Here is a 23512-nt window from a genome sequence, read left to right as displayed (position 1 = left end):
GCTAAATCCTAATTCCATTAATCAGTGACGGAGCAACAAAAAAGTAACGTCGATTCATCGTCGATCGAGCCTTTCATCTCGTAAACGTGATGAATGCGATCCTACCTTTGATGTCCTTTTGTACCAAACGATATGAATCAAACAAGGCGTTTTTCAAATTATAACTAACAAGAGGCTTAGAAAAAGCAAATCATTAAAAAAAAAAAACGATTACAGTCAATAAGATAAGCTTCCGGCACTCTATTAATTTAGATCACTTTCCAACTCGCCCCCCCGCACTGTTTTTTTATTATTCGCCACAAAACTCTTCGGATATTCATAGTTTAGCTCGGCTTCTAAACCCGCATTGCTCCCCAACATGTAAAAGAGCTGGCCCCTTTATTTTTCTTTTTTCCTTTTTGTCGTCATCGCTGCACCGCGCATAAAGCATAAAGAAAGGGCGACTGGGGATTAATTGGATTAAACTCGGGGTCGCACAGATGCGCGGGTCACGTATGTATGCACTGCGAGCTGAAACAATGGCGCGTGGAACGAACCCGCCTGACTTTCGTTCGACGATTATGAATTTGCCGGGGTCGGTGCGCGCGATTGATATCCGCCGAACCGGTTCGAATAAAAATGTCGCTCTCGCAACTGTGACGCGGGCGAACGCGTGGAATTCAGTAATGAAGACTTCTCGAAGGGCGAGGAGAAGGCATCTCGGTGCCTTCCGCGCGAGCCCACGCAATCGATTCAGCGCGCACTTCATGCATATGATAATCCGACTCGAACTTTTCGCGGAGCCTTGAAGAGGAGGCTGCGCCACCATGGCGATCGTAAGTAACGGGCTCTGCGACGATCGTTTTTTTCTTTATTTATACATTTATTTATTTATTTATTTATTTTTTGCGTACGCACCTACACTCGAGAATTGTTCAGGGAGTAGAAAGAGAGAGAGAGAGAGAGAGAGAGAGAGAGAGAGAGAGAGAGAGAGAGAAAAAGAAAAGTAGTTGTAAACGGAGAAACGTGCAATTAACATAAGCAAGCATCCATTATGCATTTGCTCCCTTAGAAGGTGGTGGTTTGCGCGCGTGCGTTTAACGAAAATTGATATGAGCGTCGTAAAGCCGAGCCCATCAGTGCTCAATGACACAGCTGGGAAAAGCGCGCGGGCAATTCGTACGCAAATATGTAACTCGCGTTGTTGCTCGTGCCGAGCGCGAGGCCCTTTTACGAGGCTGATAATTGCCCGTCTCTCTTTAATTTTCAGTGGTGTCTTGATGCGTCTGAAATTTTCAATTGATTTATCGTCGCTGGCGTAGTTACGGCTAATCTAAACACAAAGAAAACGCGTACTCGACCACTTCATTCGACTTTACATTGGGCGAGGGTTGCACTGAAATTAATTGGCAAAGCAGTCGCAGTCGCAATGTTTCGCGCTCGTAAGGAGGAAGTCTTGTAGATATATTTTTGAGCCACACCTTTTGTATACTTGCTGAAGTAGCTTGCATTTTGAAGTACGCTGGGGAGTGGTTGCTGTATGTATATAAGTAGCAACACAGTGGTCTCCGATCGGTGAACCGTATCGACTATTGCGGCACCGCTATAGTGGCTTTCTATGATTTGCTTGTGCCACTTGGGGTCGTTCACTTATTCGGACTGTCGAGATGCCGTCGTTCAAGTCCTTTTCCAAGACTAAATAACAGTCCAGTGGAAAATGCGAATCTTTTTTTTTGTTCATTTATAGTTTTTCAACGTCTAAAAAGAATTTTATTTTGACGAGAATAAATATATAAACAAAGAAAGGATCTCTTCCGATAAAACAATTTATGATGAAGATTATAAAAATCTTTGTTATTCTTCAGCGGTCATATGTACTGTAATGAACAAATCATTTTATTACATGTTTTCAACAGACAGATTAACGAAATTACACATACATAAAAAAAATCTAAGTGCAAAAATCATTATTTCTATTCCTATAAACTTTGACCTAATTAATACGTAGTCGGAATTTTTCCGTTATTAAATCAAATTTTGATTTAAAGAAAAGATAGTTGGAAAATTGAGATGGCATGGTTTTCAATGCACAAATTCTGGAAGTGATTAAGCATATTTAACCTCACTTATAAATCACGCACAGATCAAGATAGTTTTGGAAAAATTATTAGCATCATTTCGATACGAGGACATTTCAGTTTTTAAATTATTTGTCAGATTCGTGACAAGTAGAAATAGATTACTTTTCAAATGATATAAATTCTTTATCGAATATGATTGTTCAAAAGCTTGAACAATGCCTTCAGCCTATAAATGACGTAAAAGTAAGCTCGCGCGAATAAGCTGAATAGATAACATAGACACGCCATTGAAGAAAAAAGTAGGCGCAACGACACCGTTGAATAACGAGCGATGAAGAGCTCAAGTTCGCTCGCACGCTAATAACGCAATATTAAAGCTTCCCGCGAGCTGCACACAAGTCTCCGCGAAGAGTGCAACCACTCGCTTTTTCTTTCTCTCTTTCTCTCTTTCTCTCTCTCTCTCTCTCTCTCTCTCTCTCTCTCTCTCTCTCTCTTTATTGTAACGTTACGGGCGGCGCCGCTTACCGCAATTACGCGTAAGCCGCTTTTCTCTCCCTTATTACGCCATAACAACGTCGTTTCGCGACTGTTTTACCTGCGCGCGTCCGAAACGATTTCCGTGTCCAAGAGGAACGACGACGGTTCGGTGAACTCTCTTCATTAATCGACACTCGGCGTGCAAGAGGAGTATACTGAACTCGCGCGGCTCCTTTCGCTTTTCGTTTCAGGTGAGTTTTGGTGCCGATCCATCAGCGATCGCAAGACGCGCCTTAACCTGAAAAGCGAAATCGGCCGTTGCGCAATATCGATCTCCTGGCACGCACTATCTTCCCGCCGACGACTTTACGAGGCTCTCGTAAAGCATTTTCGTTATTAACCGGCCTCGACCTTTTGCTCGTATGCACTTGCAAACTCGCCCCCCCCCCCTCCTCGCACCGCCTCGCCGCGCGCGAGTAAATTACGAGCGTCCAAAGATTTTTGAGTCTCGTTTTTTTTTCTTACGCTTCGGTCGCTCGATTTACGGCGAGCGCGCTGTTATCGAGATCGTTTGATATTTATGGACGCGCCCATAACAGAAAGCTCAATCGTTCCATTTGTCGTGCGATTATTTACGATTTTCCAGAAAAGTCTGGCCGTTGTGCACGTACCAGCCAAGCCAAATCAGGTGGTTCATCGTACGGGCGTTATTCCGAGGGACTGGGCGCAGAATTTTTCCTCGTATTTTACAATCAAAGTGGCACGAGATGTACGCGAGGCGCGCGCGGCGATAAAAGCCTTATTTCTCCGAATAGACGCAGGCGAAGGCAAAAATCTTTTATAAGGAGAATTTTCTCTCTGGCTGTCGAGCATCTCAGATCCCGGGAAGTATCAAGTCTCTCTTTCTCCCGTACGAAAGAGAGAGTAGATGATGTGTATATATATATATATATATATGTACATATATACAAGGCGAGTCTAGCATGACTCTCTCGCGCGGAGTTAAAGCGAGAGAGGAGGAGAACGATCTTTTACCTCGACCTTTAAAGCCCAAGCGCGCTCTGTGCGCGGAATGCAATATCGCCACCCCCCGCGTACACACACACACACACACACACACATGCGCAAGCGTGCGCCTCGTTAACTTTTCAGGCAATTGCCGTATATACCCGCGCCGCGCGCACCAGAGCTTTTTAGTCAATGGATTATCTCTGCTGACGTGCGAATGCGCGAGCGAGAAAACGAAACGACGTGTTGGTATTGTTTACGGCCGATCGCGTCAAAACTCCCGTAAATTAAGCAGTATGCAAATCTCACAGGCCGCGGCAGGGCTGAGAAACAAAAAGAAAAAAGAAAAAAAAAATGACAGAAACCGGCAATTTGCACGTCGACGCCGAGTGCGATGCCGTAATCAACGTTTAAGCCGCAGAGGCGTTGCGACAATCCCACCGCTCGGCTGATAAATCACCGCGCGAGGGAAAATGCCAAGCTCGCCCCCCCCCCCCCCTCTCGCCCATCGTTCCCGCGTGCTCGGACCACGCTCGTCCCGATGCCGTTTCGACCGACCTGCGTTTCGAGTCGACGATCCCCGACGGAGAAAGCCATAGTTGCGCGCGCGAGAACGACATTCGGAATCCGTTTTCCGCGAGTGAGAGAAAGAGAGATAGTCGTTTGAAAACTTCTCACTCTAGACGCGCGAGGCCCAGCTTTTTCACTTGCTCCCGGGCTCGGCAAAGTCCAACGTGTTTTTCACTTGTGCAATGGGTTGGGTTGTTGACTTTTCATCCGTTTCGTTTTGTAACACGACAAGTTCAATGTGAAGACGACGAACGCGACAAACGAGACAATCCAAGCGAGTTTGAAGAATTCAATCGACAATTAATAGTCGAAAGCGGAATGCGATTCTCTTTTTTATCGACAGATGGCCGCGTGACGTTTCGTTTGCCTGCCAATTTTATTAGTTTCCCGAAAGTAAATGCCACTATGAGCGAATGCTAAGCTCAATAAATGAGCAAATCTGACTCCAGGAGAACAACCGTCTGTTTTTGCTTGACGTTGAATGCGAACATTGAGAGGGGCGTCGAAATAAAAACGCACAATTTTCATCGAGCTAATAACCAGAGGAAAGTGCAATCTCGGCCGAGATAATAAAAGCGCGCATTTTCACGGCACCTCGCGAGAGCAATCTCTCACTGGCGATTCCAACTGACCGCAATAAGAAGAAGAAAAAAAGAAAGAAAGAACGCTAACGAAGTAGACGTATATCGCACGAGATTTTCCACAAAATCGTCGTGTGCGGTTGTGGCGGCGCGTAAATCAGATTGGCTCTTTGTCCCGGCCAGCGGTAAGGGAAAAACTTTCTCGCGCGCTCGCGAGAGTGCAAATTAAAGAGGCGCGCTGGGGTGGGGAGAGGTATAGACGGATAGACCGCGAGACGGATAGACCGGCGCACATTTGCATTTCTCGATCGTGCTCTATCGAGCAGAAAGATGCGCCTCGCCGCGATTTCTCGGTGAAATTCGAGAGGGGCTTATCCTTGGATTCGCCGCTTATTCCTTCGTTCGACTGCCCGGCGCGATTGTTGCGTGACGAGCGCTCGAATCGGCGGATCCATTTAGCCGCTGCGCATAGGCTTTCGTTTCGTTCTCGATGCGCGCGAAGCCCTGACTTTCTGCCGAAGCGAAAAGGCGTACGCGTGAACCCATTGGTGTCTGTTGCCGTTCAGACATACGCGCGCATACGCCACTTGGTGAAATATCAACTCCTTCCCTCGCGCGCAGTGACAACTTTCGCTTTCGCGCGCTTATCGGCAATTTTCTCCCTCGAACGTATGCGCGCGTAATTGCCAGTGTCTGCTTCGCGAACGTTTAATTATGAAATATTCGGACGTAAGACATTGTCATGCAGAGTATACGCGCCGTCGCAGTGCGCACCTGGCTGTGGATGCACGTTAATTCTATGTAATTACATTTAGAAAGCGTTCGCGCGCGCGTTTTGTGTGCAAAAGCTCAGAACGAGGAAAATCACGTTTGGCGCGGAGGCCTGGATAATGTTCGTTTGGCGGATCGCAGCCACGGGGCTCGTTCGATGTGTCATTCAAGGAGGCAGCGCGAAAATCACGGCCAGCCGTCGCTCTCCCGGTGCCGATCTCATTCTCGCGCGAACGACAGAGAAAGTATCCGCTTGCTTGGATCTGACGCGCGAACCATGCCCTACCAGCTGGCAACACAAAGGGGAATTCGCCTCGCGATCTGCATCTTCGGCATTTCTTCGTTAGAATACGAATGTACCCGGTGGAAATTTTCGGCTATACCCATTCAATTTTATTTACCGGTCGTTCATTTCGCGGCGTAAAAACAGCTCGTACCGTTAATCGAATCACGCATCCTTATAAAGAAGACGAAGAAAAAAAAAAAACAAGAAATCAAGAGATTACATAAGGGTAATACATAAAAAAACCGTTTGCCATATCGAGTTTTAGCAGCAAAGGTCATCGGCGTGGTTTCGCGAGATATTCGCAATCGCGTCTCGGGTAATCGATGTGTGGGAAAATGAGAAAATACGCGAGATGATTGATTAATAAAAGCGTAAATCGAGACCTGCGGTATTTCTTGAGCGGCTCGTACTTTTTGCAATTAAACGCTTCTGCGAAAAGAAAATATTTCTTATTTTTTTTTTTTTCTTTCAGTCGCGAGCTTCGCTGTACTAATTACTTCACGAGCGTCCCGTCGAGGAGAGAAAAAAGAAACGAACGCGCGCGCGTCGCGTTCAAACCCGTTGACTGCTCGAATTCAATGAAGCAGAAATTCGACTTGAATGACTTTGTCGCTGCGTTCTGCCACTTTGATTTCGCCTCCTTTCGTGACTATTATTCGACGAAACCGATATTTAAAAAGGCGGAAAGACGCAGCGACTAAAATTGGCGTCTTTGGCGAGCTTTTCGAACGCCCTACAGAAGCTTCGAAAGTTGTTATTCATGACTTTCTCGCAGGAATGAATTCGTCACTTTCTCACGTGATGATTAATGCGCGTGCATCATTATGCATCGGACCAACGATACGAGCGCGCACAAGTGTCGTTACATCCGCAAACAATTGAGCGCCAAGTGTCTAATTCAAACACTTTCACTCGCTTTGAGCTGATGGATGATGTCCTCCCCTTCATTGCTCTCGGCTTTTGTGTCTTCGCAAGTGTGGATATACGCGCGCAGACGTGTCGCCGTTAATACACGAGGCGCTTTAGCAAATTTGCTGTGAGATGTTGATTTACGTTATAGCGCTTTCTGCTGTGTTGTTGTGGCAATTTTTATTGGGATATGTGATCAGCTGTAATTATTTTCTGAGCAAACGTGTTTTCGGGAAATTTATTCGACAATTATATTTATGAATCGCTTAATTTTTTTTAATGGCGTTTCTAATCTTGACACGATATAAAAGTGATTGAAATTTTTTTGGATCACAATCCTAAGTCCAACTGGAAGTAGAAAGTAATCTTTTAGAATTACCTACTTCAAACAACACTTTTTAATCGTCACATACAAAGCCTATAGTATTTCAATTTAAACAGCCTAAAACCTCCCGCAAGCAGATCGTAACCTACATACCTAATAAACCAAAAGCTACGTGCAGTTTCCCTCCTCCAAAAAAAGAAAAGAAAAGGAAAGAAAGGAACAAATAAAGTTCGCAAAACCAACCAACCATAATCTCCGACAGACAAACAGCCTAGAAGAGGATAATGGCAAAAAGTAGAAAAAGAAATGAAGAAAGAAAGAAAAAAAAGAAGCTCCATGCCCGTCAATTCGCTCTCGTCCCTCATCTTTTCTCTCTCGCAGCCGAGCGCTCGCTCGCATTTGTACGTTGTTGTATACACACGCGAGAGCGAGCAAGAGAGAGAGAGAGACGCACGTAGGTGCAACTTTCTTGCACGCGGCATTCCAGCCTGGTCAGAGACCTGTATGCGCGCCAGCTCCACGGTGCGCGTGTATATATGTATGAAGAGAGAGAGAGAGAGAGAGAGAGAGAGAGAGAGAGAGAACCGCGAGAGCAGGGATAGCAGAGAGAGAGAGAGAGAGAGGGAGAGAAAGAGAGAGACGTTTATTTCGCAAAAAAACGATCGTCGACTGGTTTCAGATTTTGACGAGAGACTTTTTTTTTCTTCGCACGGGAGCGAGTTGATTTTGGTTTAATTGAGTTGAGGGCACTTTTTGGGAGAACCGCAGTAGCTCGTGTGTCAGATCAAACATTTTTGTTGTTCTTATTCACGGAGCATTTGGAGGGGTTGACGAGGCTTTTAATGTCACTTTGGCATTTGTAGCTTTAATATGACAACTCATAACGTTGTGGGGTCCGCTGATGTATTTCAACAGTTGATTTTAGCGCTTTGTAATCAAATTGATTTTAGGTTATTATATGTTTTCGGATTGATAAGTTAATAGCTAATCACGTAACCCGCAACTTGAGAAATAAATCGAAAGTTACTGACAATTTCGAAAATTAACTCAGTAAGGAAGCTAGTATATTTCTTCCGTGCTACTGACGAAGTGACCCAAGCTCATCTATTAGTTTAATGTGGAACAACTTTTCTAGAAATGCGAAAACGAAAATTCGCGTCCAACGCCTCAGTACGAAAATCAATAGGAAAACGTAACGATGGAATGAAATGCGCGTGGACCACCACGAGGATCGTTTACACAAAAGAATATAACCATTAAGGAAATTGCCGTCGTCTCTTGTTTTCGCCTTTGCGCGCCAATGCAATTAGGTTAATTGGAGCGGGGGCACGCTTTGGCATTCGTTGTTACACGTTCCTGGAAAGAGCACTGCAAAAGTTATAAAATCGAAAGGGAAAAGAATTCCGCCTCGAAAATTCCAGGCTAAGAGCTAAAAGCGTACCATTAATTTATGCACCCGTTGAAAAATTAAGCCCCGACCTTGGCTTATTGTGTGTCATCGATGCGTAACGGTTACATAAAACATTTGACGGCGCGACGTATACATCATAAATCCTCTCGTGAGCGACGCTTGCGCGGGCTAGCTTTTCGAGAGCGACTGTAATGGGTAATCAGATTTGCGCCGGAGCTTGTGGCCTAGAAACGGCGCTTCTTTTTTGCCGCGTCTAGTCACTCGGCCAAACCAATTCCAAGCGTTTCGGCGTTTATGCCGAGCGGCGATTCACTTTCTCGTCGGACACTTACAAGGTCGAAGAGGTAATGCGAAATCGCGTGATGCAGCTAATTGGAAAAAAATGTATATGTTCGCGAGCGCTTATCTAGAACTCTCGCGCATCCTGTCGAGTCCGACGAATCACGTTCTCTCTCTCTCTCTCTCTTTTCGTTTGTTACAAGCTCGCGTTACGTGTTTTTACGCTTGTTTGGTTTGTCGTTGAAATAAAATGCGTGTTAGAGGCGAATTGCTCTGCTTCGTCCGAATAATAATAAGAAGGCGGTTATGTAGCGACAGAGATTTTTACTTTGCTTGCGCAATTCCATACGTGAGATTGGGAAATCATCATATGGGAAAGCTAAAAAGTCTTGTTTGTAAGCATATACGCGTGTGCGAATTCGGTTGATTTTGGTCACATGTATCTGCTTTAGATGTACTTACGAAAAAAAAAAAAAATTATCGGGACACTTGCTTTCATGCGGAAATTGCGTGGATATATTTCAATTAAAAAAGCGATATTTGTTTTGTAATTAATAGGTCGGCGTATACTGTCTAGCCAGATTATCATTTGAGTGCTTTCACAATTCCAAACAAGCCATGTTATTTAACAATGGCTAAAGGAAATCGGAATCGTAACAAAAAGCAGAAAGCGCTCCGATAATAATCCACGCATACGAACCTTTATAAAACAGGGCATCGAGGAGTGTAAGGACGCGAAACATCCGGCCTCCCTCGCCCCTGCTCGCGGTGCCTTTCAAAATATTTAATCACTGGCAACAAGCGAAAGAACGAAAGAGTGGATTTGCGGGTAGTTAAACGTAATATACGCGCGAGGCAGAGTGGAAGGAAAGCTGAAAAGCACCCCGTTGGAGGCTCCGCAGGCTCGATCGATTATACGTCGCGCTCGCCTTTCTAAACGTCTCGCACGTCGCGTATCTCCCCGCACGTGACGATTAAAAAGCAATAATAATGAACTAAAAGGACAAAGTAGAGCGCGCGCGCGTGCGTAGCTGCGACTTGGGAGACTCGAGAGAAACCGGTTTTATACGTGTCTTATCAGGAGAAAGAGAGTTGATTGTGCGGAGGTGCACGACTCGCTCGATTTTCATTTAGTTTTGATGCTTTGATTGCGCGCCGATCATTCGACGCCCGGCACTTCCTTGTACCCGTCTACGAATCGACGACGAGACACCGTAAATCCCAATCGAGCTAGCAAAGCGGGACTCGATCGGCAGCAGCCGCAGTCGCTTTGGTCCGATCTCACTTCCGCGTAAACAACTGAATTGTAATTGGGCTGTCGCGCGCCCGCGCGCCACAGTCGACGCGGCGAACGACTACGTGCCGCATAAATCATTCGCGTATGCGACTAATTGTCGGCCGTCTGCGCAGCGCGAGAGGTGGCGGTGGCGTTGCGTTAATTGATTCCACGCCCGACACTGACGCCGCTAATTCCGCGCGCCGAGAGAATGAGGATGGAAAGCAAAAAAGGACGACCGCGCGCTCGTAAATTTTCGTTTAATTCCCGAGGCTCGCGGGAGAATCGCGTCGAGGAGGGTACGCGACCTTCTTCATCATTGAAATCTGCGGGTGATTGCAGAGGCAGGCAACTTCCTTCTTGCAGGGTCAGAGCCCTTTGCGGCTCTTACGATGTCAACTTATGAGTTAGCCCGTTGCGTTTTCAGTTCTTTACACTCCACTTTTAGTTGGACTTTGTTTTGTCGTTGCGGTTTTGGAAAATGCAAAAATTCCTTTTTGAAAGTATTGTCGAGTGAAATTACCCAGCGACTTGAAAGGACAGACAGTTATGATAATTTTGACTACACCCTAGGTAATAGTTCGAGTGTGTCAAGTATACCGACTGCAATTTACAAATTAACTTAATCCGGGCGAAAAAAAAAAAAAAAAATCACTCGAGCGCGAAGAAACGAGCCAAAAGCACACATCCAGCTTCCTTTCCGTCGAACGTACGTTGCTCGCGTTTTCTTTGCCACCGACGCACGCGCGGCGCTCGTACTGCGAAGGCGCAAGGCAGCTCTCGCCGAAAAGAGCAAAGCGCGTTTCCCGCGGGAGCGGCGACCTCCCGCATAAGCGCCATTATAGAACGCCGAAGGAGAAAATCAAGCGGCGACACGTGTCGCGCAGCGGTCCCCTCGTTACGTCACGCGGACCGAGCAGCCGGCGTGTGCAGCAGCGTGGGAGAGCGCCTCGTTTAATTAATTCGAACGCGCTCGGGATCCCGTATTCGCTCTCGCGCGGCAGGACGGCTCGTCCACCTCGGATGTCCCTTTCATCTCTCTCCGCGAGCACGCCGACGACGCGGAACGTTGAAAGTTCGACCGGCCAAGTGAGACCTTGGATGATGGCAGTCGGATGAAAACTTACGATTCTGCGCCTCGATGAAAATTCAAGGCACGCATCACTGCGTTATCATCGAAAAGCCGATCTCCGGCAACGGCGCCATGTGTGCGTCTCTAATTCTAGCCCGATCCCTCTAATTAAGTCCTGGGAATACGAAAAAGAGGTCGATAATTTCATGCATCCAACGTCTGATCGCAACGCCGCAGATGCCGTCAATCGGACGAAAACGAAGCGGGGAAGTACAATGAACTTCCTCCTCCGTCTCCAGCGTTTGATAATCGCTTTTCTAACGTACGCAGCGCTTTTAATAATTTTTTTTCGTCGGATAACGCTTCGTCTGTCTACGGTTGTGACGTCGCTGGCTACGACGCATCGGGACAAAGATGGGAATTTTCTCGCGCGCCTACTCCGATATATCGCTTCGTTTGCTCGCGGCGATAGCGACGGCGCGGAGGCTGATTTTGCGAAAATTGCACGTTCCTTCACCGATCGCGATCTACAAGCGCAAAGCTAAGCGACACTCTGTATCCCCGTTGTTCACAGAGACACCTGGACAAGGGAGGCGACCTAGCCGAGGCAGCCTCGGCCTCGGGTCTGCGCGAGCTCGCGCGCTCGCTCAAGCACCACCTGCGCGGCTTCGGCGCGCGCCTGGAGGACCGCCGCGAGTACCTGGAGGACACGTCCCGATGCTGCCTGCTGCAGGACCGCGCGTACGAGTGGGCGCAGGAGGCGCGCCTGGCCGGCGAGAGACGGGCCCAGCAGTTCCTGGCCGCGAGGCCGCCTTTGCCGCCCGAGCACTTCGCCGAGATGATGGCCTTGGCCGAGAAGCTGGGCAACGAGATCCTGCTGGAGCAGTGCCGGCTGGCCAGAGCTAAGTGCGCCGAGGCGTTGGAGATGACGCGGACCAGCTCGGCGCCCGGCAGCCCCGCCAGGCGGAGGAGCCTGGCCAACTCGGACTCGGCGAACTCGTGGGACGACGCGCTGGCCAAGCGTGAGTAGACGGCAGCGGCGCCGCGCCCCCGAGAAGGGAGCGCCTCCTCTTTCACGATGCCGCTCTGCCCTCAGGCGCGAGCTGGGACGACAGCGACAGCAGCGGCGCCTCGTACGCCGGCGCCCTGGACAGCAGCAGCGGCGGCGGCAGCGGCAACGGGCGCCTGGACAACATCGCCGAGCTGCGCGAGAGCGCCGAGCAGCTGCTCGACTGCTCGACGCCGCCGCGCAGTCCGCAGGCGCCGCGACGCCTCGTCAAGCCGCCCGTCAACTCGCACCTGCATCGCGCGCCGAGCATCGCCCACTGCATGAAGGCCAAAAAGTGAGTCTCGCCGACCCTCTACGAGCGAGCGGCGCGCGAACCCGAGGAGGCGCATTTTATCGTTTGACCCCAATTGCGCGTCGCTTTCCAAGCGCTCCAACGGTGCTTGATTGGCCGCCAAGGAAAAGGCCATCTCGGGTCTCGATATCGCGAAAATTATTCGGAGCCAGGCGAAATAAGTCCGAGAAGCATAACTGTTATTGCTCTCGCGCAGCTTCGCTGCTGCCGTCGACGCCGCCGCCGCCGCCGCCGCGAAAGTAATGAGCTTCCGAGTAAGCACTCTTAACACGTGCTCCTATTTCCATTTGCAGAACCTTATTACTGATAATGAGGGAGATGATACAGACCGAACGCGACTACGTCAAATCCTTGGAGTACGTAATAGAGGTAAGCTCGCAATCTCGGTGCAAGAGCGGAACGAAAAAACAAAGAAAAATACGAGACAACTTTTGATTGTTCATTTATTTCATCGGATTTCATTCGACTTTATTTTATTTTGTTTCACATTTTTTTATGCTGCCAGAACTATATACCGGAGCTGGTGAGAGAAGATATTCCGCAGTCGTTGAGAGGCCAGCGTAACGTGATCTTCGGCAACATCGAGAAGATTTACGAGTTTCACAGCCACTACTTCCTCCACGAGCTCGAGCAGTGCGAGCAATCGCCAATGATGGTCGGACAGTGCTTCCTACGCCATGTAAGCTTGCCTCGCTCGTGCTTGGCGACTCATATATATTCAAAAAGGACGTTCACCTCCAATGGCAGAAATGACATTCTCCGTTCCAGGAAAAGAAGTTTTACCTCTACGCGCTGTACAACAAGAACAAGCCCAACTCGGACTCTCTGATGGCGGAGTACGGCTCAGCTTTCTTCAAGGCCAAGCAGATGGAGTTGGGCGACAAGATGGATCTGGCCAGTTACCTACTGAAGCCTGTCCAGCGAATGGGCAAGTACGCTCTTCTGTTGCAGCAGCTCGTCAAGGCGGGTACAGATCTGACGGAGCAACTGTCGTCGGGTGAGGGTAAAGACGAGAAAGATGGTATTGAGAGTTTGAGACCCTTGGTCGAGGGCGAGACGGACCTGAGGGCGGCCGAGCAGATGGTCAGATTCCAGCTAAGGCATGGTAATGATCTGCTTGCCATGGATTCCCTCAGAGACTGCGATGTGAGTATATCTCTGGCGCCTCGCGGCAACCACTTTCAGCTGGCATAACGATCGCTTATATCGATTGTTTGCGGCGCAGGTGAACGTTAAGGAGCAGGGCAGGTTGCTCAGGCAAAACGAATTCCTAGTGTGGCAGGGTAAAGGCAAGAAATGCCTGCGACAAGTGTTCCTCTTCGAGGATCTTATACTGTTCAGCAAAGCTCGTCGATTCCCCGACAGGAAGGTAAGAAGGAAGAGCCAGAGCTAGTCTGCTCTCGTTGCGATGCATACTTCAGTTTGTCCGCGATTTTTGCAGAATCTCGATATCTACATCTACAAGCACAGTATCAAGACGACGGATATAGGACTGACAGCCGTGATCGCCGACTCGCCCACCAAGTTCGAGATCTGGTTTAGAAAGAGAAAACCCGGCGACACTTACACGCTACAGTGCGCCAGCGAGGATATCAAAAAGGCTTGGACCGAGGAGCTTAGCAATCTTCTTTGGAAGCAGGCGCTCAGAAACCGAGGTCAATGCCCATCCAATTGTCTTAACAACCGAATTTCGCAATTGCGAGACTAATGCGGTTTTTCTCAATTGCAGAAGTGCGCATGGCAGAAATGTCGAGTATGGGTATCGGTAACAAGCCTTGTCTGGATATCAGGCCCAGCGCTAATCAGATCAACGATCGTTCGATCAGCGTGGCCCAATTATCAAAGAGTACGCATGTTAACGCGCGTTTTTTTTTTTTTTTTTTTTTTTCACGGTCAAACAGCCCTTTTCAAGACTGCTAATCACATTTCATTTTTTGCGCAGCTCCAAGGTTTAGAAACTCGATCGCAGTGAGCAACACCGACGACTCGAGTCGGTGCAGCAGGCGACCCAACAGTGTCATATCCGTCAGTTCATCCTCGAGTAGCGGAGGAAGCAGCGGACCTCCGACGACCCTTAATTTGGGCTTGGACACCAGTCCACGGCTTCATCATCGAAGCACCACACTTAATAGTCAATGTAGCGTCGGTAAGTGAGCTTCGACATTTATTTCCAGTATGGAAAACATTCTATTTGATGATTAAAATCGAATGATCTCTTGCAGAGAGCGGCATAATCGCAGATATCTCGATCGTGTCGGACGACGGTGGCGATGGTACGGATCGTAGTCATTGGAACTCAACGCTCGAGTCACCAACATCACCACCCATAACCGGTCACTCGACACCACAGCTACAATCGCCGATGAGCGTCACTTCCTCAGTTACCTCGCCTTCCTCCTCGGAGGCTAACCTCGTGCCCTACGATCAGGACGTCTCAGTCAATCTGTGAGACGAGCGAGCAATGACTTAATTTCTTTTGCACGATTTGATAATGTGGCATTCCCCTCCCCTCCCTATCTTTCTTGTTTTATTTCTTGCATTTCTTTATTCGTTGAATGCCTCACGTGGCGATCACGCGCACACACTTAGAGATCATGAGTACCACTTTTTGTAAGATATTGTAATATAACGAAGGTTTTATACAACGTGCGTAATCCAATAGACTATTATACCTTGTTTTCCTGATAATATATCTTAAAAAATGGTAAAAAAAAAGATTTTTCTCGTATAAAACTACTCATAAGAATTTTATTCACTAATATTTTATATTTTTATCAAAAGTAACGATTATAAATGAGAAAAAACAAACTATTATTGCGATTATTATTATGATTATTATTATTATTATTGTAATTATTAACCTCAAGTCATTTGTAAAACAATTTTTATCGTCTGTAGCACGTAAAATCTCTTTTATAACATGTAGTAACACGCCCTATAAACGTAAAAAAGTGAAAGCCAAATTCGATTTTTTTCATCGTATATATGAGTTTTATTATTAATATTGTAGCGCGCGTGGATCGTTTTTGTCGAGCTTAAGATGTGAAAGTCTTCGTAGATTTACGATAGAAAAAATGTAAGCTCGTCACTAAGACAGCCCGCGCGGATGACGGAAAGCGTGTGAAAATTTGTTTCTTCTTTAGTGAAAAAATACTTTTTTCCCCTTAGTCGTCGCTAATATTCCTCTAATTGTGGATTGATCAATTAACGAATAACTCGCGATTTATTGTTCATACGTGCGATCGACGTAAACTGATATACATCCTAATAACTCTGTCCTCGTGCACTTTTTTGCTCGAAACTAAACTCTCACAGGTTTAAATATTTTTATATGCAGACTTTTTGATTAAGCTGTTTCTAAAATTTAACCGATTGAACGCGGCGATCGCTCATATGAACGTATATGAAAAAGGGAAAGAAAAAAGTCCTTATATTTTGTTATTGTTTAAGGGATGAGAGAATCGATTATTTCGTAATCTCGTACAAGGAAAGTAAAAAAGCGGTCCGCCCGGATATCTACGATTATATCTCGTGGTTAGTGACCGAACTGTATTTATTATTGAGTGTTTTTTACTTTTTATTAATCTAAACCAATTTTCTTTTAAGTTAACTCTCCGTTTCGTTTGTTTATAAAATCTATCAAGTAACGAAAGAAAACTGTAGAATGTAGAAAAAAGATACACACGCAGAGAGCTTTTTTCGGCACTTGTCATATTAAAACTATCCAAAGTATTCTAAACTGACTCTCGTACGCCCTATGTGAATACTTCATAATTAATTAGCTTTGTCAGAGAGATAATCTAATTTCTTGAGGGTTTTACACGGATTTTTCTATGCGAATTCTACACTTTGATCTCAAAATTAATTTGGCATACAAAAACATTAATCATTCATGAACGATTATATAAAGAAAATGCACTGTTTTTTTCATAAAAAAAAACTTTAAAAGCTTTACACTTGTCCATTAATTTTGGGATCGAACCAAGATATAATAAAACTAATAAAAGCCATGTAAATGAAAGTCGCGCGATTTTGGCATAATAGTTAGCATATAGCAGTCATAATCAGGCGGTTAAAATTAAAGTTTAAGATTTTGCCGATAGTCACTCGATACTTTTCTTTTTATAGGTATTTATTAAGACACGAGGTTTCTTTTTGTTCATCGCTCGTGCGCATCAATTGCATCCTGAATAAATGTCAGATAAAAAAAAACTGTACATATACTATAACACATTATTTTTCAGTATTGTAACTGTCTTCTAACACCGATGTATTTTATTACTTTATGAAATATACTATTGGGTGCCTTTTGTAGCGAATTTGCGAGATGTTTTGTGTTTTTATTCATTTAATAAACCTTGGAAAAATATTAATAAAATCATTTCTCTATTCCCTGTATTGTAATTTACAGATACAACAACGGAAAACAATTCAGTATCACAGATACGGAAAACTTATGTACAAAAAGTATTGAACTATTTCGTAAGCTTCAAATAATTGCCAGTTTCGATTTGAAATGATTCATTATAACGTTATACTGATCTTGATTAATCAAACGGCCTTTCTGCACGTTTTGCGCCAATTCTGGCGCACTCGGAATATCATGATCTTTACAGTAATGCAACATTTGAGTGACTGCCAGTGTATAATTTACAAAATCTTTGCCGTTCATCTCGTAATACTTTGACACTGCAATTATGTCTGCAATTTCATTTTTAAGAACTTGCCAAAATTCTCCCTTCATTAATAGCTCCCTTTGCGTGGCAGTGTACGATCCTTCTTTGTTTTCTTTCTTGCTTTTACATTCGTTCTCGAATCGTAACTTTTGTAATCCTCTGTAGTCTCGGTCCAACATTGCTATTGATGGCATGTGAGATCTATCGATAGACGAATGAGGCGTGCCACTGATACAAGCTTCCCAGGGGACGGTGTTTATTGTAATGTAATTACTACATTTGGGGAAGTTATCGCGAACTTCGTCATAAGAACCTCCAAATTTCTTTGGTGCTACTGAGTCTAAATAGAACTCAATTTTTGCCATATTTTGCGAGTCCTTCGATGCTTGGAAGAACACAGACTTTTTCGTAGTCTTTTTCTTCTTTGTTTTTTCAGTAACACCTTTAAAAACCAATGACTTGATTAGAAACTTACAGAAATTAATGGTAAAATAAAATTTCTCACCGTTTTCAAGCTCACCACTTTCCGTCTTTACCACAATAAAGTCAACAATCTGCGCGACAATAGTATTTGCAATGTTCGTATCAAAAAAATGTGTAGCCAAGCTCTCGGGTATACGAATCCTTCTCGTCCAGTTTGCATTTCCATATTCTCCATGCTCCTCCACGGTTTTAATATCTCTTGCTATTTGAGTGGAATTGACATTCTTAAGCAATCTAACATTGTCGGTTGAGTGTTCAAGCAGATAATATGATTCTCTGTAAAGTCTGACCATACGGTGGAAGATTTTTATGCAGACATCAAGATTTAGATTGCCCGAGATCATCAGACTTACGATGTAATTCAAAGATTTACCTGGACCACAATAGAACATTAGAGTGATGTCTAATGGATCTTCGAATAGAAAATTCAATTGTAAATCATTCCTTGATAAGCATAAATTTACCTTTGAGGTATTCAGCTTTTTGAGCAAGATCGTCGATGTTATTTGCCTCTTTGAACAGTGACAATACAATAACTGCGACACCCTCAGCAACCATTACACTTGCAATATTCGCAATTGTAAAAGTCAGCGGTGGGAATGCCGTTGATCGAGCTATCAATGTCATAGCTCCGAAAATCTGATTTCTCGCTTTGTCTAGTACGGATTCCATCACCGTAGCTACTTTCTTTAATCCGTAAATAGTTTTCATTCCTTTGGAGCCTACTTACAGAATTGTATTTACAAGCTATTGTCGTTTTTCACACCACTCGGTGAAAATAATAACTCACCGAGTTCCGTCAGTTCGGCCTCCGTCATAAGATCCTTCGTTTGCTTTTCCTCTTTAGTATCCGGTTTGAATATTTTCAAATAATCCGTAAATCTTCGACTAATCGTTAAATTTTGCGCGTCGCTACTTTCGGTAGCTTCTAGCAAAACCTCAACGTTACTGCAATAAAGCTTCAATGTAGTCAATTTAGCGGCCAAATGCTTCACCAATAGATTGTCACGTCCGTTAATACGTTTCAAAAGTACACGTTGAAAATCGTAATTACAGTCGTCGTTGAAATAATGATTCTCCATGAAGGATATTTCTTCGCTCAAACCCGCATGCGTTATGTTCAAGTAGTCTTGAAGCTCGGCAATAAAGCTCACGGGCTTCTCGCCGTTGGAGTTACTGGTAGGGAAAGTCTTGGACAGGACGCTTTTGAATTTGGCTAGGAGAGGACCCTTCTCTTCGAGCGTCGCGTCAAATAACGTGAGAAACGCTAAACCGTAAAAGAGAATTCAGTCACGCCATCTATATGCCATCGGATTACTTTTCTTACCTGGATACATAACACCCGCGTTTTTACTCAAGCAAATCGCGTTGATCAACGAGGCCTTAGCCTTGTCAACCTCGTCGTTTTTCAAGAAGAAGTCGGCTTGCAACACTCCGTAATAAGGATTCTGCGATATCGAGCCTTCAACGATCTTTTTTGTCTTCTCGTGATGTTTGAATTTGAAAAAAATGAAACTGGCATCTTTCAATGAGAACTGCTTGCCTTCGAAATTTTGATCCTCGAGCCAAAATGCCCAATACTCTTTCAAGTCCTTCATCAAGTACGAATGGCCCCAAGTTATCACATTGTTGTTCTTTAATTCTTGACAGAAATCGGAAAATAAACTGAACAGTGCGTCCTCGTAGCGCAATACGTCCACTTTTGATAGTTTGATATCACTCAGTCTTTCTCTTTCATTAATGTCGATTCTTCTTTTCATCTTGAAATTCAATTTTATTAACGTTTATTTATCCTAATGTAACCAAAGCTTTTAAGCGCTCTTACCTCATCGAAATCAATCTCATCTAAATTAGAAACATCAATATTCAGCTTTCTTATCTCGCTCTCCCTGACAATTAACTGGGCACTCCCTAAATTTCCCTGCCTTGAAGTACGGAAGAAAGCCTGTTCTCGCACACGTTCATTGTCAGGACAGAATCCAACGCATACATGTAAGCCACCATTTTTCTCAAGCTCTCGTGAGGTCTTGAAATCAGCACCGCGACCAGCAATGTTAGTTGCGACGATCACGTCACCTGGGGATACCATCTCCTGCGTCACGTCAGCTGTGTCTTCGTCTTGAAATTTCTTCAATTTGATCTTGCAGTCCCACGGTAATTCTTTCACCGCTTCGAACTGCTCTTCCAGCATCATCAAGTCGGCTATTGTTTTACAGATTATCAAGACTGCTCTACCTATGTAAATCAAATTTTTGGTTATTCAATTGCTTGCGCAAATATTTACTCAAGATATTTTACCCGTCGATCGAATTATTCCAATCGTCATCAGAGTAACCTCGTAACACCACTCATCGTCCGGTACGACGATTCCCTTCATCTCCACGAACAATTTTGTCTTGTAGGTTGGAATTCTCGCGTAATCTACATTATAGATCGACGACAACAAATCCTGCTCGGCCTTCGATCCTAAAGTACCTGTCAGTCCAAAGATCTTATCGCCGTACTTGCCGATATAAGCGTAATTCGACACGCAACTGCTGGTCAGACTCTCTGGGCTGATACGTAAATTGTGTTTGAGCTGCACGAACTGATGCAGACCGTACGACCACACGGTGTTTTTCAGAGTGACACCAGTATTGCTGTAATCGACAGGGATCACAGCAAGTTCGCCGTTGGATTCTTTAATGGAATATTGTTCATTCTCGTGGATAAAGTATCGCGCACGAATCGCATTACCGATCCACTTTGGTATCATGGTTTCGGCATATTTAAGGACGTGCGTTGGCACGAATTTCAAATCTAAATCCTTCAAGTTAATTTTGATCCTTTCCTCAATTCTTCCAATCATAGACGCATCGAAGATCCTGAGAAACTCCGTGACTGCCATGTCTTTGGCATTCTTAAGGTCGGAAAAGCTGTTCAGTTTCTCTTGAAAATCATCCATCAATTCTGACTCGGCGTTCACCAGCTCGCTCCAAATTTGGATGTAGATATACTTGAGGTTCTCCATGCCAGGAAACGGTGATGATATCTTGGCGATGTGTCTGCCGTTGTCGACCAACATGTTGTCAACTTCGTCGAGAATTACACGGCCGAATTGCCTGCCACTCATCGTCCCTAAACCTTCGGCTGTGTCTCTTAAATTACAATGGATTTAAATTATACTCGACGATATAGCTACAAATGAAACAGTTACCTTAAGAAATCGAACTGAAAGTCACTGATACTGCCGTAGACAACGTCAGCAAGATAACACTTTCTCGGTCCCTGAGCGTAAGTTTTGTCGGCTGCATTGGTAGCAACACTGATGTTAAAGAGCGAGTAAAACAATTTACGACTGTCCACACCTTCTTGTGCTAGCACGGCGTTACTGGTTATTACGTCGACGGTCTTTTCTCCTTGCAAAATGACCATAGTAGCTAACAGTGATACTATCACAGTTTTGCCTGAGAAAAAAAGTGCGAATGAAACACTAAACATTCATAAATAAGAATCGTTAGATTATATACCTTCACCACTCTCAATCTGGCAAAGTTTGCCGTGATATGACCCCATGGAGTTAAGAAACACCAGTACCGAAAGAATTTGAGGTGCTCTCAATCTGTAACCTCCAGTTGCCAATTCATTGGCTCGATCAAGAACAGCGATAGCTTCGTATATCTGATCTTGTGTAAATACCTTCTCGTCGGCTTTGCAGGCGTTTGAGTACATATTAATATCGGCGATATCACGCTTCGACCACTCGGCGTAATACTTCTCAATCTGCGGCAAACTCTCGCGGATGGTTTTTGTTTGAGCTGCTATTTCTTCGGCTGTCGTGTCTTGAGATGATTGTACATCGAGTATTAATTCAGAGATTAAACGCTCCCAGTTTTTAATCTTTTTGTCGGCTGAGTCTTGTTTCAGAGATTCCTGAAAATTCGAGTAATAATAGAGTCGTGAAAAAAAGAATAAAAATAGTGAATGCACCTTAATTCCTTTAGATTTTGCTTTTACAGCTTCGATGGCTTTCTCGAGATGAGCTAATCTAGTAGATGGTGTGAAATTGGCCCTCGTAAGTTCCGGGCGTCTTGATTGTTTGGCTTGCTCGAAGAATATTTTTAATTTGTCAAATTTGAGATTCAACATTAGACTGACTTGTTTCAGAGCTTTTTCTAGCTCATCATTCATCTCGGCTTGCGACAAAACTGCGAAGATTTTTGTGAATTTTTGCATTTGCTCGGGATACCTAAAAAAGAACAACGGACTGTAAAATACGTAATGTAGATGTCGAAAGAAGGCGACACTTACTTCTCCTGTATATCCAGATTGTAAACTCGATGTCCCTCATCCAGATCAATAAAATCGTGCTTGTCGAACTTCAAACTCCTTTGTATTGCATTGTTTCTGTAGAAGCTTTCCTTAGTATCCTTCATTGCTCTTTGGCTTTTGTGATCGCTTTCGTAACGAGGATCTTGATCCTTTTTCTTTGCCTCAGACTTCAGAATTGAAACGTACGTACTGGACAACACATACGTCTCTTTAAGTATTTTCAAGCAACTATCAATGAAGTGACACAATTCTTGGCGAAAATCTTCGTAATTTTGATCTTCTAAAAGTTCTGTAGCTACTTCTTCCAGACCAATGAGTAGATACTTTTGTAGCCATAGTCGAAATTCTCGCTTGACACTTTGCACACCGTATTGGGTGCAGAATCGTACTTTCTGAAATTTCTCAATCAGTGGTACCTATAAAGTTTCAAATATTATATCGACGAAAATAGTTCTCTGTAAGAATAAGATTAAAGAGTTAGCTTCGCAACGTTTGCTCAATACTATTGATTGTTTTTCAGATTTTTTTCTACTTTTTTGCCTCTGCAAATCATTTTTCCTTCGTTCGGCACATAACTACATAACATTTAATGAAACTTATGAGCGTTTTTCGTAATGACGTTAAACTTAAATATGACTCCGTATCATTGTCAATACAATCGATCAACTCACCTTGATACTTTCCGATTGCATTCCCTTCAGCAATACTTGCAAATTTCTTAAACAAATGGGTCCTGAACTAGTCTCGTCACCTTGTTCAGTACCCCGATGACTCTCAAATCTAACTCTGTAATCCTTTAAATTATCGCCAATCGACTCTCTCAAATTATGCGGTATTTGAACTCCCAACGAATCTTTGTACAACACAATCACCGAATTGTACAAGTAAGTGACGGCGAAGCAAACCCAATGTTTAATTCCTTTGCTGTATATCGCAAAAAAAGACGTGTTCTCGATGTTCAATTGCTTGATTTTTTCCAGGACTTCACTTTCGGCTGGATCGTTGGTCGTGATCAGACCAAATTGTGCGTCGAAATCGTACTCGTAAAGCTTGACGAGGTACTCTGCTATGCAAAGAATCTCATTCTCATCGTATTCCTCGTTGGATGCGATTTTTCGCAGAGTGTCTGTCGTTATTTTCTCACTCAGCTGGGGCATGTTTTGCTCCTTTAGTGAAATATTTATTCTCGAAACGTTTATTATCGTCGATTGTTGGAACTTGAAAATATTCTATTCATAATAAATTTCCTTATTTATAAATGTACGAATAGATTACCGCAGAAAATTAATTAATTACACTTTTCAGGTAGTCACGAATTTATGTATTTCACCAGAATTTAGAGCCCAACACGTGTGCACGGATAACCGCGAGAATTGACTGAAGTTGAAACTCTTGCAAGTTCGCTCTCATCCGTTGGCTGCTACTGATGTTTCGATACAAGAGTGAGGAGGGAGGGGAGGGGAGAAGGAAGGTGAGTATTTTTAGAGGCGCGTGCGTTGGCCACCTATTTTCAAAACGAGAATAGTAGAATACTGAGGTGCTCAATTCCAAGTGTGAACTACTTTGTTGATTTCTAATGGATTCTTTTTTCCTCTATACATTGATCGGTACAACTTTCAATGGGACATATCTTGCTTTCTAAGCAGTCTTATCTTG

At 44.4% G+C, this 23512-nt stretch overlaps 2 protein-coding genes across 2 annotated transcripts in view; one reads left to right on the top strand and one right to left on the bottom strand.

Moving 5' to 3' along the window:
* Positions 1-16742, top strand: part of LOC131674498 (puratrophin-1-like) — a 32523-nt gene extending 15781 nt beyond the window's left edge. Inside the window, exons 2-11 of the mRNA XM_058953217.1 lie at positions 11600-12047; positions 12122-12368; positions 12680-12755; positions 12892-13065; positions 13155-13532; positions 13612-13755; positions 13828-14041; positions 14116-14232; positions 14329-14532; positions 14609-16742. Coding sequence (XP_058809200.1) covers positions 11600-12047; positions 12122-12368; positions 12680-12755; positions 12892-13065; positions 13155-13532; positions 13612-13755; positions 13828-14041; positions 14116-14232; positions 14329-14532; positions 14609-14835 — 2229 coding nt within the window. The 3' untranslated portion in view covers positions 14836-16742. The remainder of the gene's footprint in view (positions 1-11599; positions 12048-12121; positions 12369-12679; positions 12756-12891; positions 13066-13154; positions 13533-13611; positions 13756-13827; positions 14042-14115; positions 14233-14328; positions 14533-14608) is intronic.
* Positions 16743-16783: 41 nt separating this feature from the next.
* LOC131674499 (uncharacterized) lies at positions 16784-23214 on the bottom strand. The gene is made up of 13 exons (XM_058953219.1): positions 23153-23214; positions 22528-23085; positions 21836-22272; positions 21515-21773; positions 21055-21457; positions 20742-20991; positions 19844-20682; positions 19371-19780; positions 18873-19305; positions 18336-18812; positions 18010-18267; positions 17568-17918; positions 16784-17504 (listed from the first exon to the last, which is right to left on the bottom strand). Exons 2-13 carry the CDS (start codon positions 23011-23013, stop codon positions 16876-16878), a joined length of 5232 nt encoding a protein of 1743 aa, XP_058809202.1. The 5' UTR covers positions 23014-23085; positions 23153-23214; the 3' UTR covers positions 16784-16875.
* Between the last annotated feature and the right edge of the window lie 298 nt (positions 23215-23512).

This window comes from Phymastichus coffea, unplaced genomic scaffold (assembly GCF_024137745.1).
Source record: "Phymastichus coffea isolate CEN01 unplaced genomic scaffold, Cenicafe_Pcof_1.1 PCOF00249, whole genome shotgun sequence".
NCBI lineage: Eukaryota > Metazoa > Arthropoda > Insecta > Hymenoptera > Eulophidae > Phymastichus > Phymastichus coffea.
Note: the sequence above shows the minus strand (reverse complement) of the source record. Positions and strands in the feature narration are given on the sequence as shown.

What these genes read in the sequence shown, in the direction of transcription:
- LOC131674499 (XM_058953219.1), bottom strand. Translation starts at nt 23,013, where the DNA reads ATGCCCCAGCTGAGTGAGAAAATAACGACAGACACTCTGCGAAAAATC. An exon ending in CAAAATCTAAAGGAATTAAG is followed by an intron (nt 21,458 to 21,514) that starts GTGCATTCACTA and finishes TCGAATTTTCAG; the next exon opens with GAATCTCTGAAACAAGACTC. An exon ending in AAGTGGTGAGCTTGAAAACG is followed by an intron (nt 17,505 to 17,567) that starts GTGAGAAATTTT and finishes TGGTTTTTAAAG; the next exon opens with GTGTTACTGAAAAAACAAAG.